Source organism: Diabrotica undecimpunctata, chromosome 6, assembly GCF_040954645.1.
Source record: "Diabrotica undecimpunctata isolate CICGRU chromosome 6, icDiaUnde3, whole genome shotgun sequence".
NCBI lineage: Eukaryota > Metazoa > Arthropoda > Insecta > Coleoptera > Chrysomelidae > Diabrotica > Diabrotica undecimpunctata.
In genome coordinates this window covers 143226039-143242913 of record NC_092808.1, presented here as the reverse complement: position 1 = coordinate 143242913, position 16875 = coordinate 143226039, and the positions used below count along the sequence as shown (strand labels likewise).

The window sequence follows — 16875 nt, the reverse complement described above, 5'->3', positions numbered from 1 at the left end:
ATGATCAAATTTGCTTGAGCCCGATCTACTTGAGTATCAGGATGGTGTCTGTGTACTACCACCATTCTAAATACTTTTGTCACGGTGCTTTATGACCTAGTCTGCTCGTTAGAGCCTCTTGGTTTCTTAGCAACTCTGTTACGAGGGGGGTAGTGGTATTCTCCCGAAGTCTCTTTTTATCCTCGGGTGTTGCTGATTTGGTTTTCTTGGGATTTGCTATGGTCCATGTCCCTACCAGACATTTTTAATAGATAAGGTTTTTTGTATTTAAATAAAAAGTTTTCTAAACTAAATGATGCGAAAATTAAAAAGGGCATCTTTGTACACCACTAGATAATCGTAAGAGAAATAATTCTTTGCGAATGATGAATTTACTGTTTACATATTAAAGTCATTGTTTAATTACATACATCTTAAGAAATATCACGTTATAAAAAAATAATACTTTTATTAATTTAGCCTTAAAAATAATTAAAATTCTATGTATTAGTATCCGGCACTTCAGAGAGAAATTTATTTACTCGTTGTTGATATTCTAGTGTACTTTCAGCCTTTGGTAAATTTCCATTTTCCTTCTTTGGCAAATATTTCGTTAGCTTATCTCCAGAAGGAAAGTGTTCGAGGATGTCCGGCGGGAAAACTATTCCGGATTTGTTTCCCTTATGTTCAACAGAAACTTCCACGCATCTTCCTCCTCTATTAAAAACTATGTCTTCCGGATATGAAGATCTCATTCCTACGAATGCTATTTTCGAAGCCAAAAATGACCAGATAATTCCAACAGTTGACAGAATTACGATGTTCATGGCTAAGCTGAAGGTTATTGGTGATTTGCTAGTTTCGTACACATAACTGTCATAATCAAAGTTAAGAATTAAACATGTTATAAGAGAAAGAAGCAATCCAATAGCCGCAGTTATCACAGAAATTGAAGACGCTAAAAAGAAAATTTTGATGTTGTGATCGATGTACCATTGCTTCCAAGCGAATATACCGGTTACGGCGGCTACGGCAAATCCTATCGCCATGATATAGCAACCTGCGCACATTAATATTGAGATGTTAATAATATTTGTTATGTTTTCATCATCTATTGAGTTTTGGAGGTCTTGTAGGCTTTGAGAAATCTCCTTAAAATTATTATCCATCGTTTCATATAACTCTGCCAATGCAATGGACACATTATCTTTGTCAAAAGGATAAGATCTGAGTATTTTCGTAAAATTATTGGTGGAATTTAATTCAGTCTCGTTTTGATAAGTCACGTTGGAAGAATTATGTACAGTCATTTTGTGAACTAGGAGTGTTCCCATCAATATTGAAAATAAAAACAGCTGCATATACACCACACTTAATCCAATAACGATCGAAGCAGAATATCTTCGTTCGGAGGGATACTGCGACTGTGGAACTCTATCTGTTTTCATCTTGATCTTGAATGTTCGTTCCATTTTCACCACATTCTGAAACAAACATAAAACGTTAGTGAAATGTCTTGATACGCATAAAATAATTATTTATGTGATTATTCCGGTCGTCTAACTGAGTCGTCTCCTGAATTAGTATATTTTTCTCAAAAACTTAACCAAATATTTATTTAAAAAGTATATGAGTGAAATCAATATAAAGTATTTTCCACTTAAGAAGACCGCTTTGCAATTAAATGCTGGTAACTTTATTACTAGTGGACCAGATAAGCGGCGATATATTTTACAATATCTTTATGAATAACATTTTACTGCTCTGTTGTTTCAATCAGCACTGCTCAACAAGTTGTCGTTTATTGGTTTTAATATTTTATGGGAATAGTACGAGTACGGAATATTTATTTAAACAGTGAATTTATTACATGTTATTTTTTTTAAATTTCTTCTGACGTATCGTATAATGTAGGTTTACCCAATAATCAAAGTTATGCCTTTACAAGAACATATTATTTGAAAAATAAGGAGTATCATGTGTCATAATAATTGTAATCTCCTTTATACACACTTTAAAAATTTGTTTAGTAATGTATTTCTTAAATCCACACAATCCATGAAAAATGATTCATGCTATTTTAAAATATCGTTCTGTTAACGACACTGTTATCGACAAAGTAGATCAAATCCAAACTTGTCATCATATTACACTTCTGTTTATGGTTAAAAATTAATTGATGGTCGTGGGTTGTATTGATGTTATTTGATAATTTAGCAAAATACATAATCAGTAAAAATTTTATTTAAAACATGCGAACGGTTTTGCAATGACAATCAATGCAGTGTTTTTGTCTGTTTAGCATTGGCTGTTACATAATTTGTGTTCGATTGTTTCGTCTGTTGTACAACCGTCGTCCATGAGTAATTTGGAAGAAAATAAAATACAGTTGAAACGTAGAGTGTTATCTCCAGAAGAACGGCGTTTAGTTTTGAAAGTCGAAAGTTATTTCAATTTGGAAAAAAATAATATGGGTCCATTGACATCTGTTATGACAGTTCAGAAACGCACATGCCATGCTTGCGGTATCTCAGAGAGGACATTCCGAAGAATTAATAAAATGAGTGAGGATGAAATAAATAAAGTAAGCAAGAGAAATCGTCGGACATCCAAAAACTTTAGATTTGCACCAGTCAATTAAACTTACAATTAAAAATATTATATAAAATATGTATAAAGCCAAAGAACATGTAACAATTAGCGCTGTGTTACAAAATATAAAAAACAAGGAACTGTGTGATATTAGTTTAACAAGTTTGTGGAGAGTGCTGAAACATTTAGGTTTTTGATATAAAAAGACAAATAATAGACAAGTATTGTGTGAACTCTCTGATGTTGTTCCAAAACGGTGGCATTTTTTAAGAAAATACATGAACAAAACGTCTGATAGTCCGAGGCAATTTGTATTTTTAGATGAAACTTGGATTTTCGCTAAAGGAAATATGTCATAATCATCCTGGCAAGATGGCACCACGAAATGTTATTCTTCTAGTCGTTCCGGTAATGGTAAACGCTACATTATACTTCATGCTGGAAATGATGAGGGTTTTATTCCTGACGCTAGATTAATTTTGTCGACAAAGAATACAGGTGATTACCATGGAAATATGGATGCAAATATTTTTGAAGAATGGTTTGAAGAAAATTTGTTAAAAAAATTGGAGCGACCATCCATAATAGTGTTGGATAATGCATCCTACCACTCAAGAGTAGAAGAGAGATTTCCTTTAAGCAGTTGGACAAAATAAGAAATAAAGTTGTGGTTAACAGAAAAGAAAATTTATCACAGTGACATATTTTTAAAAGTCGATTTACTTCAAAGGTGTGGAGAGCACAAAATTCAAAAGAAATTTGTTACTGACCGGTAAGATAGTTATAGATGAGTTCCGGCCTCTAATTATTCGGATAAACAATTCAGATAATGACGACTCTGATAGTGAAATATCAGACATTGAATAGGACAAATTGTTTGCTAAAAAGAAGTAACAAAAAAATGTTTCGGGAATTCAATTCGGACTTTGTGGTGTGTTTTAGTTAAACGATAAATTTACCTTCGGTCTAATTACTGGACTGCATACTCTCAATAGCTTTGGTATTAATTACTGGACTACACGTGTTTAAACCCTTTCTTTTGCTGAAAACTCGGAAGTGATTTAGTGCTAATTTGTTTCAAGGTTATATTTAATACAGTGTTTGCAGAAAGTAAAGTATTGGATGTATTTTATTCAAATTTGGACATACCAGCAACTTGGCAAGTATTTTTCTATATTACTGCATGCAAAACCATTCGTATAATTTTCACTCTACGCAAAATAGAGACTTATAGAGACCTTGATGAGCATTTGATGGCGACAAATAATTTCGAGTATTCGAAATATTCCACCAGACTTCTTTTAACACGCCCTGTATATACATATTATATTTATTTTATTTGCCTTTGATACAGTAAAATCCAATATTATTACTGGACATAAAATACAGGAAATTAAATATTTTTACTTTTCAAGCGATCGGAATTAAATATTAACGCCATAGTGTTTGAGGCCCACTGATCATATCTTAACTGCATATCGGCCGTCATAGGGTAAAAGAACTTTAGTTAATGTGCTTAATTGTGCTATAAATCATAAATGTCAGTATCATTTTTATAAATCGATCAATACTCTAACCTCAATACCGGATATCTAACAGTACTGACACAGAATAAATAACAATCAGAATGCCCACTCCCAGATGCCGCCTTTGAAGTTTGTCAGTACGCGATCGCCATATTTTAAAAGGAAAACATATACTCGAATTGAGAAATTTGTGACAAGCTACGACAGAAGTGTAATTTAAATTATTAGAGATTTTTTAGAGAATTTAATCTATTCTTCAACTAAAAGTACGAATAAAATAGTGCATATTATGTCTATAGTTGCCGTAAATACATTAAACCGCGTTAATTTTTCTATGCACACCAGATAAAATGTCACTGAACAGCATTGGTTCCGTTTAAAACATGGCTCATTCCCTCTGCTCGAACGAGATGCGCGTAATTATTTTTTCAAGCAGAGTGGGCATTCTGATTGTTTATTATTCTGTGGTACTGACAAGAATCGCTGTTTTGTTTTTACCTCTTGTACTTTTTATCTTCTAAACAAGAAATTAGTAATATTCTGTCAAATGTATATTATGTTATGAGCAAAGGCAGAAATTGGACAATCATAACATTATACGGAAAGTATTATCCACTTCTAGCAATGTACCCCCAAACAGTACAATGTCCGAAATGATCAAAATTAAAAATAATTATCGAAACGCTCATCGATTCGAATCGATTATTATTGACAAGCGACACAGTATAAAAAAATCCTGAATTAATTTTAAATCAAATAAGTCACATAATTATTGCAAAAGTGGATTATACAACAAAACAAATTAATATTTAATGTAAATAAATAGAAACAAAACAAGAGTTAAAAAATAATCTTGTTAAAACACTTTGAGACGCTTGTATGCGTCGTATAAAGATGTAAAATGGAATACTTAAACAAAAACAACACTTTTTTCATTACTTACTAATATTAGTCAACACCGCAATTGTCAAATAAATGTTACCAATTTATGCCAAAATATCACCTTCGTTCGATTACAGTTACAGTGTGTTCCGAACTAATGTTCTTCATAAAAACGCTTTATAATGCTTTTATACAAATTAAATGAAACATATTATTGTGTATTTCTTTAAATTAACATTAATAGAAATCTTTAAACACTATTTCTACGCGTATATAATACAATATGTCTAGTGGCTGTAATGCCAGTATACCCGGCAAAGTGATTCTAAAAAAGAACACACCTACCGCCTAAATATTTCGTATTGATATCATGTGACCTCACAGGCTATGACGCGGATGACGTGCAACGGTAAGTAAATTAGATGAAGTATGTTTATATATTCGCGTTTTCAAACGACTGTGCTGCCAACTGTTGTCAAAATAGACAACTAATAAAATAGGGATAAGTGTCAAAAATTTGAATAAATTATTAAAATTGGTATAAATTTCATCAAATTTTAAAAATATTGAGCGATAAGAAGAAAAGTAATCCGAAGATAATAATCTAATACAATTAAAGTCAGAAAACTGCAATATCTGGAACATGTCATGAGGGGCGAGCGTTATAACTTGCTGCAATTAATAATACAAGGAAGAATACAGGGTAGAAGGAGTCGTGGAAGAAGACGCGTCTCCTGGTTAAACAATTTGAGAGCTTGGTTTAATTGCACTTCTGCTGACCTTTTTAGAGCAGCGGTATCGAAAGTGCGAATTGCCATGATGGTTGCCATCCTTCTTAGAGGAGATGGCACATGAAGAAGAAGAAGAATCAGAAGATAAGTAATTCACTATCAAATTTACAATGTCAACAAACGATATCCCTATTTCGTTTGCCATCTTTCCATCGAGCAAAAAGACAAAAGAGGGAATGTAAAGGTAGTGGGGGCAAAAATATTGTTAGACAGGAAGTGCCATCTTGAGAGGCCAAATTAAACAAGGAAAGAGAGTCTTTCCTTGTTTAACAAATCAAATTTAGTTGGGTTATGTTATTATTTGTCCCAACTGTCACATGAAATCTTATTTATATTGAAGTTTTTTAACAATTGTTTCACATTTTAGACTGTTATCGTTAATATTTAATTAAAATTTTCTCGTCTAAGACACATTCTGAAAACTATTTTATAGCTACTGTTAATAAGTGTCGGAAAATTTAAATTTGGCGCATTCGCATTTCCGGATATGTCCGCCATCAGAGGCCACTTTTTTGGTCGCCTTTTCATAACGATTAGATTCCCTCTTTTGTCTTTTTGCTCGATGCATCTTTCAAAACAAGTGCTGCCACCTATATAGTCGTTTGAGAACGCGAATAGAGTTGTTCTTTTTCGAATCAACAATGTGATTAATATTGTGTCAAACTAAAATATAAATAATATCAAGAAATTGTTTTATAATAGAGTGATAATGTTAGTGAAACATTTAAAGAGATAGATACATCACTATTATACAGGGAAGATGTTTGTGAAACATTTCAGATTTTAAAGAGATGTGTAATGTGTAATTTAAAATAATTGAATCCTACAACCTAGAATTCAGAAGTCCTAATTAATTATGGATTTATAACCTCATTGATGTTTGTTTGTCTTTAATAACAAATGGGGAATAATCGTTAAAATCGATATGAATCGATATCTGTCATATTCTCCCAAACTTTGACGCATGGCTACTTATTAAAATTCGAACATTGTGCAAAGGGTAGAACCATAATTTATACCAATGAAAGACATATAGGTACACATCAGCCATACTGCACCATATCACTGGGCAGATCAAAGTGGAAAAACTTTTAAAGAAACCGATTTCTAAGGGCAAAAGGCTGAATATTGTTCAGACTGGAGAAGAGACTGGATTTGTACCTAATGCTGTATGCGTTAATATGCGTGTGAATTATTAAGTCAGGTGCATGTTTATAATTAAAACGTCAATTGTTATAATAACAGTAATGTAAGCCAGAATTACTTTTAAAGTTATAATAATAATGTTATAATAGCAGTAATGTAAGCCATAATTACTTTTAAAGTTTCACGATAAATCAAATTCTATTTTTGACAAAAATTTCATAAAAAGCTTATTAACGACTGTCTACGAAACTAATAACGATTTAAAGATCATTCAGCAAATATATACAACGATTATTTTATTTTAATTCGCCGAAAAATCCTCTAAAATAATTTTTACGATAATTTTATGACAGTTTTTCCATCTGTATATGTATTATATTTTGAGCTTGAACATCATGGACATCAAGGTCTGCACTTGCCTCCCTATCATCCTGAGTTGAACTCTATCGAAAAAATATGAGCTTTGATAAAAGGTAGAGTGACAACTCATAATACAACATTTAATATAAATGATGTTGAAAATATAGCAAAAACTAAATTTTCAGAAGAAGTGTTATTAGAGGAGTGGATTAATATATGTAAACACGCGCAAAATTATAAAAACATTTAAATCGAAAAAGAACATTTGTTAGACACTACGCTGTACCACTCACGCAATTTGTTGTTAATACTGGTTTATCCAGAGAAAGCTTTTCTGGGGATGAAGATTGTAATTCAAATTCAGGAATAGAAATCTTAGAATCATGCGAGGAATCATAACTAACTAACTAACTTCTTGTTTAGACAAATAAATATATTACTTAATTAGTTAAAATAAACTACTTATTTCTTTTATATTATTGAAACCCTTCCTTCACGGTAATGTTAATAAATTGTAAGTATTGAGGAATTTGTTATTTATTTCTTCTTCAAGTTCCGCTCCTATCGGAGATTGGAAATCATTCTGGCAATTATAATTTTGTTGGTTACACGCCTGAATAGTTCAATTGAACTGCATCCAAACCATTCACGGAGATTGCGTAGCCACGAGATTTTACGTCTTCCTACGCTTCTTCTGACTTTGATTTTACCCTGCATTATATTCCTTAGCAGTTCGTATTTTTCACCTCTCATGATGTGCCCCAAGTATTCCAATTTCCTGATTTTTATGGAATTTAAAACTTCGCATTATTTTCCTAGTTGTTCGAGAACTTGTTCGTTTGTTTTGCGATCCATCCATGATATTTTCAAAATACGTCGGTAACACCACATTTCGAATGCTTCGGAAACCTAATGTCCTAATGTTATTTATTAAAGTACTCCTAATATTTTACTCATTATTTTTCTAGTGCAACTGACTATAAACTTCATAATGATTATGAAAATAAAAATTAACAAATTCATTGTTAACTTAATTGGATATAACTTGTGAAAAATTATTTTAAATCTACCTGTTTCCGCCCGCCACTGGTAGAAACAGTCCGCCCACCTGCGTTAAACATTACGTCTAAATGCTATAAACGCCAAGAATAAATGAAAAATTGTAACGTAAGTTTAAAATACAAGATTTTTAGTTTATATTTAAGTTCTACTTATACATATGTATATTTTTAACTAAGTACATATTTTTTTCTCGCATCTCTTACTACAAATTAGTAATTAGACTAACTCGCACTGATTTCACACCCTGTATAATATTGTTTATTATTTAAATAATGATAGCGCCCTATACAAAATTTGCTCCTCTTCATACTCTTCCCGTCATTGTTTACAAAAATTTCCACCTCCATACCACACCCAGTGTTTATAATGCAAGAGACATACCTAGCATTTTATTACACATTTTTAAGGTAAGCGCAAGTGGTCGATTATTAATATGAATACCTCGTTTTCACCTTCCGCCGCGGTGTAAACGGAACGCGTTCCTAAAAAAGGGGTCGGCTCGTACTTCTTGTTCTACATTTGTGCTACACTTCACATTAACAATTTAATTTGAAGCCCGTCAGAATATCCTACTGCCGAGCCACTGAATCATTATCTTATTACACAACGGTGTTCTATGCGAATTAAACTACACTAAAAAAATTACATAGAAAGAAAGTTTTGTAATATACATCTAACAACGATTAGACCATGTCTATATAATTAGCAAAGCCGATGTCAAAACGTGAACAATGCGTGGCGAAATGGCTGAGAATTAATTTGTATTAAAAAATAATTTACATTTCACGATGTCCTATTTAGTTAAACTAAGACAGTTATTGTTTTTATATGATATAAGGAATGCTGCACGGTTTTTATTATTGTAATCGGTTATCGACTTTTCTGTCTACTGATCGTGCGATGTAAAGTACATTTCATGAAATTGCAACTATTTTGGATCAGGGATGAAAGCTTGACTTACGGTCCGCTGTGCTCGAAAGTTAATAGCAAATTCTCCGGTGTTGATATGAGAGCCGATGATCTAAAATTTTTGGGTGAGATGGTATTATACCCGATATTACTTTTAACTGCGTGGAATGGCATAGAACTGACAAATACTCCACATATAAGGTATCTTTCCCTTTCGATAAAATTGACGAAGTCTACAGTCCTAATATTTGGCCCAAAGTAGTTGCCGTTAGGAGGTTTAACTTAAAAAGGAATTTTCAGCACATAAAGAAGACGGAGGGAGAAACCTAGGTTCTAAAAACTTTTATCAAAATAAACTAATTCGACAAGGTACAGTAAGCATGTTTCATGTTAATTTGCAGTATATTTCAAATAAAGTCGATATGATCGATGCTTTTCTTGCGGATCAAAATTTATATGAGGTATATGTTTTTCGGAGCACTGGAAAGTGAAGAAAATTTAAAATTAGTTAGCATCTCCGGCTTTTAATTAACTAATTTCTTTTGTAGGGTAAAAAAGAAACAAGGCGGAGTTGCAATTTATGTAAAAGAAAATATAATGTAGAGCAAAGTTCTGAGTTTTGTGCAATTTATGTACCTTCAATAAAAACCAATATTTTAACTGTATACAGATCGGGTAAGGGTGATTTTGACTTGTTTTTGTTGAATTTTGAGAACGTCGTAACGTCCTTGCTTAGTAAAGCAGACAAACAGATCGTACTTGGTGATTTTAATATAAATTTTAAAATCGAATCTGACTCTTTTTTTGATATTCAAAATCTATTAACATCTTTTGTTCTAAAAGTAACTATAAACGATTATACTAGAATCACATCCCAGTCCAGTAGTTACATCGACAAGATTATGACAAATTTTTCTGAAAATATCTACAGAGTGGGCGTATTTGAACCTTGCTTTTCTGACCATCGAGCTCAATTTTTATTTATTGACTCTGGGCATAAGGTTGTTGGTAAATATGGACTTTTCTTATGATATAAATAATGATCCTGATTTTTTGACAGTCTTTCTTACCGAAACTTATAACAATTTAATATTAAAGTATTTTCCACTAAAAAAAGTACGACAAACTGCTGAAAAAACACCCTTGCAATGGTTTAATAATGAATTAAGCTCTTGCAGATCTAATTTATCTCTTATTAAACACCTTGCAGATGCCACTAAGGATCCCGATTTGTTCAAAGTATATAAACAACAAAAATTTGAGTATAATCGGCAATTACAAATTGCTAAAAAGTCAGCTTACTGTAATTTTATTACTAAGTAATTCCAATAATAAACCTAGAGACTGCTGTAAAAGTAAATTTCGAAAGAGACAACACAAGATTCAGTTCGGTATAACCTGATTTACCTTTAGACGAAATAAATCATTTTTTTACTACAATTGCAGAGAATATAATTACATCTCTTCCCACTATTACTATCGATGTCCTCTTCAATTATAGAAATTATCCTTCCCCAAGCAAGTCTTTTTTTTTCGTCCCGTTGAGGAAGAAGAGGTCTGTCAAATAATAAAGTCTCTTAGTAATTCTAATTGTAGATACATTCAGGAAATTAATAGCAAAATTTTAAAAGAAACTTACAGAATAGTTTTAACACCTTTCACTCATCTTATTAATTTAATTCTATCAACTGGAGTATTTCCAGAAGTACTAAAATACTCAAAAGTACTACCAATCTACAAAACAGGTGATTCCTGAAAAACTGACAATTACAATTCCATAAGCATTGTTTCTACTTTTGGGAAAGTGATTGAAAAGGTTATCAAACAACAATTTTATTCCTATTTTGAGTCCAATAATTACTTTAACAACTCACAATATGGATTCAGAATTGCTCGTTCGGTCTTAGGACCTCTTTTGTTTATTATTTATGTCAACGATTTGCCTAAATTCATATCTCCATACAAAGCCATACAATTCGCAGATGATCCGACATACGTTATATCAGGAAAAAATAATGATGATTTAAAAATGTCTTATGAGGAACTTTCTACTAAATTTAGCTCATGGTTTGCTGCAAACAAACTAAAACTTAACTCTGATAAAACGCAAAATTTGGTTATGTCTGCAAGTAATTTACACAATAATCCAGATAACAAAGAGCCGCATCACTCCGCACTCCATGCCATTCGCCAGATGGAAAGAGCTCCCTTGGAAGCAATTGAGAGGTCTGGAGACTTATCCCCTAGACAATATGGGTTCCGTAAGAATGTTAGCACGACTGATGCAGTGTTAGGAGTTTACCGAGCGTTAAATATAGAGGCCCGCGACCAAAAATGGGCTGCATTGCTCCTACTAGACGAACGCCTTCAATTCACTGCAATGGGGAACAGTGACGAGAGCGGTTGAGGATAGAAACTTTCCTAGCTACTTGAGGAACCTGATCTCGGACTATCTATCTGAGAGAAGAATCCTAGTTGAGAAGGGTGTGATTGTGGATGTTACGGCTGGGGTGCCACAGGGGTCCGTCCTTGGCCCAAAGCTATGGAGCCTGGCATATGATGGGGTTTGCGCCTTGAATACGGTGAGTGGGTTACCCCCTTCGCATTCGCGGATGACCTTGCATTGCTGGTATGGATGACCACGGAAACGCAAGAATGTTATATTTGAGTGCGGTGGTGCGGAGATCACTCCAAAAAAGTGCGTTAAGTACTTGGGAGTAACTCTCCACACCAATGGGAGTTGGGGCGAGCATTTGCGGGTGGCGACGCGCACGGCTGCACTGGGAGGGATAATGCCCAACGTAGGCGGGTCCATACCTGAAAGAAGAAGGGCTCTGCACGGTGTGATGAAATCTATCGTTCTTTTACCTCTACCGGAGACTTTTAACACGAACAGACAGAACAAGCCTGTTACGCGTAGCAAGCGCCTATAGAACTGTTTCTGCAGCAGCATTGTTGGTCATCACTGGCTGCATGCCCTCTCACATCTTGACATGAGAGGACCCGTTTATTTAATCGTGCTCGTAATACTGGTGTGACTGAGAGTGCAAAACGTAAACAGAAAGCCACATCTATACAGATGTGGCAAGCCGAATGGGAGGCAACTGTAGATGTGCCACAGCTGTGCAGTGGACCAAGTCACTTATACCGAACGTAAAGAGGTGGCTGAAATGTGGACACCGGCGTTTAGATTATTTCCTGTCGCAGGTTCTCACGGGCCATAGGTGTTTCCGCTTATTCCTCTTCAGGTTCAAGAAAGTGGCTACAAACAGATGCCCTTACTGCGGTTTGGTCGACGCTGTGTCACATACACTGTTGGAATGTGTAAGATGGAGTAGAGATAGATAAGAATTGGAGAGAAGGAATGGTGTTCGTTTCGATTCCGTGTATGATATGATTGCGAGGATGTGTGAGGATGAAGACACGTGGGGAAGAACCCATGCATTCGTTAGAAAGACGCTCCAGTCCAAGGAGACTGAAGAAAGACTGTTGTAGTCACAAAAAAAAGTTTGTTGTGTTAAGTCCAGCGGTGAAGCGATATTTAACGAGACGTGAGGCGGATGTAGTACTAAAGATATGCCGCTACCAGGGCGAATCCCTCGCGGATCACAAGCGTGGTTGAGAGGACGAAGGGGTTTTAGTGGGTAGGTTCTCGCCCCGGTTGAGATTGCGGTTGAGCGTGTCACATGTGGTGGCCTGGTATCTTACGAAGATTTCCCACCCACCTCAAAAAATATGAAAAAGAGCCTGTTAAACTATTGCGAATAACCTTAGATAATCGACTTAACTGGTCGGCTCATATCTCACAACTTCATATTTTTCTTTATTCGAGTCTGATCTTCGACACGATCTTCCTTTTTGGGGTTCTAGTACAACTGCCCAATCTAATGTTATTTTTAAATTACAAAAAAGAGCAATACGGTATCTGTTTGGCTTCAGAAGAACAACACAGAAGCTACATCAAAAATCACGGGATGTTAATGCTTCCCTTTTTATATATTTTAAAAACTGTTTGCTTAATTCGTAAACACCTACATGTTTTCCAGCAAGACCTAATCATGACTACTCACCAGAAATTATTTTATCTATATTTGGATGTCATATGCAGTCACTTCAACTTACTAGTTCGTAAGTTTTTATTACGAAATTTGCAATTTATTTAAATTTTGCAATGGATTGTTTATTTGATTTTCTTTTATTTTGTGATATTGACAATTTATATAATTTCAGTAAATTTTAATTGTTATTGTTATTTTCTGACTTTTTGTAAGCTTTGTCCATAAAGTTGTACAATTTTCAGTGACAATAAAGCATACTTCTATTCTTTTCTATTCTATAATAAAAAATTTGCTGTTGCACCAGCTGTAGAGTTGCTCCTGACATCGCCCTATTTACCAACTATTTTCATTGGGAATTAACCACAATTGTAATTTAAAATACGGTTATATTGAAGTTTCTATTTCCACTTTGGAAATTGTTATTTGGAAATACTTTTGGAAATCTTCGACATATTTTTATTTTGAGAACGATTTCCGAAATAAGCGTATTTTAAACTGATATTGTGGTTAATTCCCAATAAAAATAATAAATAATATTAAAATGACACGAGAAAATAGCTTCAGAACAATATTCTTCTTAATATTTTACATTTGTGAGTAATATTTGCTGCAATGTTCCTCATAGCACGATATTTTTTATATTTTTTCTCTTTTAATTTGTAATTAAACGGATTTCATGCTATTTCGAAGAATCGAAGCATCATTTCCGCTAAAATATTAAATATGTTAAATGTCTGTGTTACGGTCGACAATTTAGTAGACCCATAAAACAGTTCTTTGAGTTTGTTTTATTATCCACCAACTGGAAAGAGTTGGGTCAAAAAAGATCAAGTCGATTTCTAATTTTACTGTGAATTAAACATTTTTAGACAATTATTTTTACAGTTATGTTAATCAGTTACTTTTAATTTATACATAATCGGATGTAATAAATTTTTTTAGAAAAATTGAAGTAACAAAAACAACATTTGGGAAGCCGGGAAGATCTCTCAATGAAGCAAAAAATATTATATATTTTATATTTTTATTATGTATTTTTCTCAAAATCCTTTATCGTACACCTAAATATATAAATAAACACTGTAAATAATTACCATTTTCTTTCATTTGAATGCTTATGTCCCTCCAATATTTATCAAGTACAGTCCGGTTGCAATGCAACTTCTCGCTTTTTTTCCAAATAGGGGGTCTTGCAAAAACGGAAGCAATAAGTGTCCTCTTATCCATGGTATAACAACTAAACCAACGAGTACTAAAAGCCGAAATTAAACTAAATTCTCGTCTTCTTCCTTTTTGTATGTAGGCTTTAAAGCCTGTTTATTTTCAATATTAGCATTCTAAATTGTTTAAATTATGGCACCAACTTTTTCTTGGTCTTCCAATACTTCTTCGTTCATTTGGTGACTCATCTCGTGCTAGTCGTACTATCCTATCCTCTGCCATTCTACTAACGTGTTCGTTCCACTCCTGTTTCCGTTTTGTCACCCATCTGTTTCTGTCTTCTATATTATATGCTCTTCTTTTGTTTTCGCTTCTCCCCCTATCCAACAGAATTTTCCCTGATATTCGTCGAAGTATTTTCATCTCTGTTGTTTCTAGTAGTCGTCTAGTTTTAGATGTGTCAGGTCTTATCTCCGCGTGTATGTTAATATAGTTGTTTTTGTGTCTTGTCCTAGGTGTTTGTTCTTCCAGATTGTGTCATTAAGAGATCCTAATATAGTTGTTTTTGTGTCTTGCCCTAGGTGTTTGTTCTTCCAGATTGTGTCATTAAGAGATCCCGGGGATTTACTTGCTGTTAAGCTTTGTTGTCATACTTCTTTTTCAACATCTCCGTAACTAGTTATATATATTCCCAGATATTTAAAAGTTGCTTCCTGCTTCATTATTTTCCCATCAATTTCGATTTTACATCGTAGTGGGTATTTAGATGGTGTCATACATTTGGTTTTTTCTGCTGATATTATCATATTGTATTTTTTGGCTGTTGTATAGAAGATGTGTGTTAATCTTTGGAGCTCGTCTTCTGTCCTCTTTGTTCCTCATTCTGTAACCATGACCTTTACGTACTGCTTGTATTATTTCGTCCATTATTATATTAAAGAGAAGTGGGCTTAACGAGTCACCCTGTCTAACTCCGCTTTGTATCTGTATACACTGTGTTAGTTTTCCATTTATCTTTGCCTGTACTCGATTATGGAAGTAGATGTTTTCGATGGTTTGTATAATATTAATTGGTTTGTTTCTTTTATACAGTAGGTGAATAGTAATTGTAGGAAATATGAAAACGAATTGGTAAATTTAAGATTGAATTTCAAATAATATGGTTCTACAAGTTATGCACAAAATCGCTTACCTTAAATTGGTGTTCTTTAGGATTTGGTTAATTATGCAGACCCAAATGTGATTACTCAATTCATCACTTCAATGGATTCCTTCCATGAAATTCCTGTTGGAATACCGCCAGATACGTAAGGTCCCGAATTCTTAACCTTTTTCGTTGAAGGTTGGAAGCTAAGTCGTACCTTGTCGGTTAAAATCTACTCATTGGAGCATGTCCATTTGGATACATGAGCGATTGTGTGCGTGGAAGTAAAATCATATTATATCGCGCTTTTGAATGAAATGCGACCAATAAGCACATAAGGTTATTCTGTATCATTTCAAGGAAATATAATTATTAAAGATCTAAATCTTATTCTACCCGAAATAAATTAAATATTATAATAATATTCAATATAAAATAAAGAAATAAGGATTCCCGAACAGTAGGTGTAAGACGTCTTCAACATATGGATGCGATCGACAGGCCTTAGTCACGTTTATAAAACATAGATATGCTGGTGTATTGTGCTCGATGGCGTTTTCTGTGATTTGTCTTACAAATACGGCGTCTATGCAGGATCTTCTGGATCTGAATCCTTGTTGTTCGTCATACGACCTGTTCATATGTCTTGCTAGTGATCTTTTTATATTGGGTTCATGTGTTTGTGCCCATTTTGCGATTATTCATATCACCAGACCCAGGAATACAGTTTCTCTTAAAGTATCCTCATTCTTCAAATTGTCTGATCTTTTTTATCTATGCATTAAACTTATCAAAAATAGCCACCTGAATATAAAAACAGCTTTTTCGTCAAATTGTACAACTGACTTTTTCGTCAAATTGTACAATTGAACTACTTTTAATAATTCTGATGTTAAATTAATAATCTCAAAATATAATATTCTTTATAAATGTCTTAAATATAATATATATTACATATCTTCTAAAATACCCATGTATTATGTAAATGTTGTTAAGATTCTTATATAATAATCAAAATTTAAAAGATTCAAACGGAATTGCCGGATATGATACCATTTCTAAATTCTTGCAGAATTTTTTAGCAGTGTCAGATAAAATTACCATTTGTGCGTATATGCCTCTATATTCTAGATGTAATTCTTTGAGCAACGGAGCATCACGAATCCATTTACAAAGAACTGTAAAAGGAATATCTTCTGTATCGTTTATTTTTATCCACAGGATTGAGCAATAAGATAACCTGTTCCATCTCCTGCATACTAATC

General features: G+C 33.5%; 1 protein-coding gene across 2 annotated transcripts in view; it reads right to left on the bottom strand.

The window, feature by feature from the left end:
* Positions 1–335: 335 nt before the first annotated feature.
* The window catches only part of LOC140442888 (uncharacterized), a 30532-nt gene continuing 13992 nt past the window's right edge, over positions 336–16875 (bottom strand). For both annotated transcript variants that reach the window (XM_072533848.1, XM_072533849.1), the window contains exon 2: positions 336–1463. In XM_072533848.1, coding sequence (XP_072389949.1) covers positions 480–1451 — 972 coding nt within the window. In that variant the 5' untranslated portion in view covers positions 1452–1463 and the 3' untranslated portion in view covers positions 336–479. The remainder of the gene's footprint in view (positions 1464–16875) is intronic.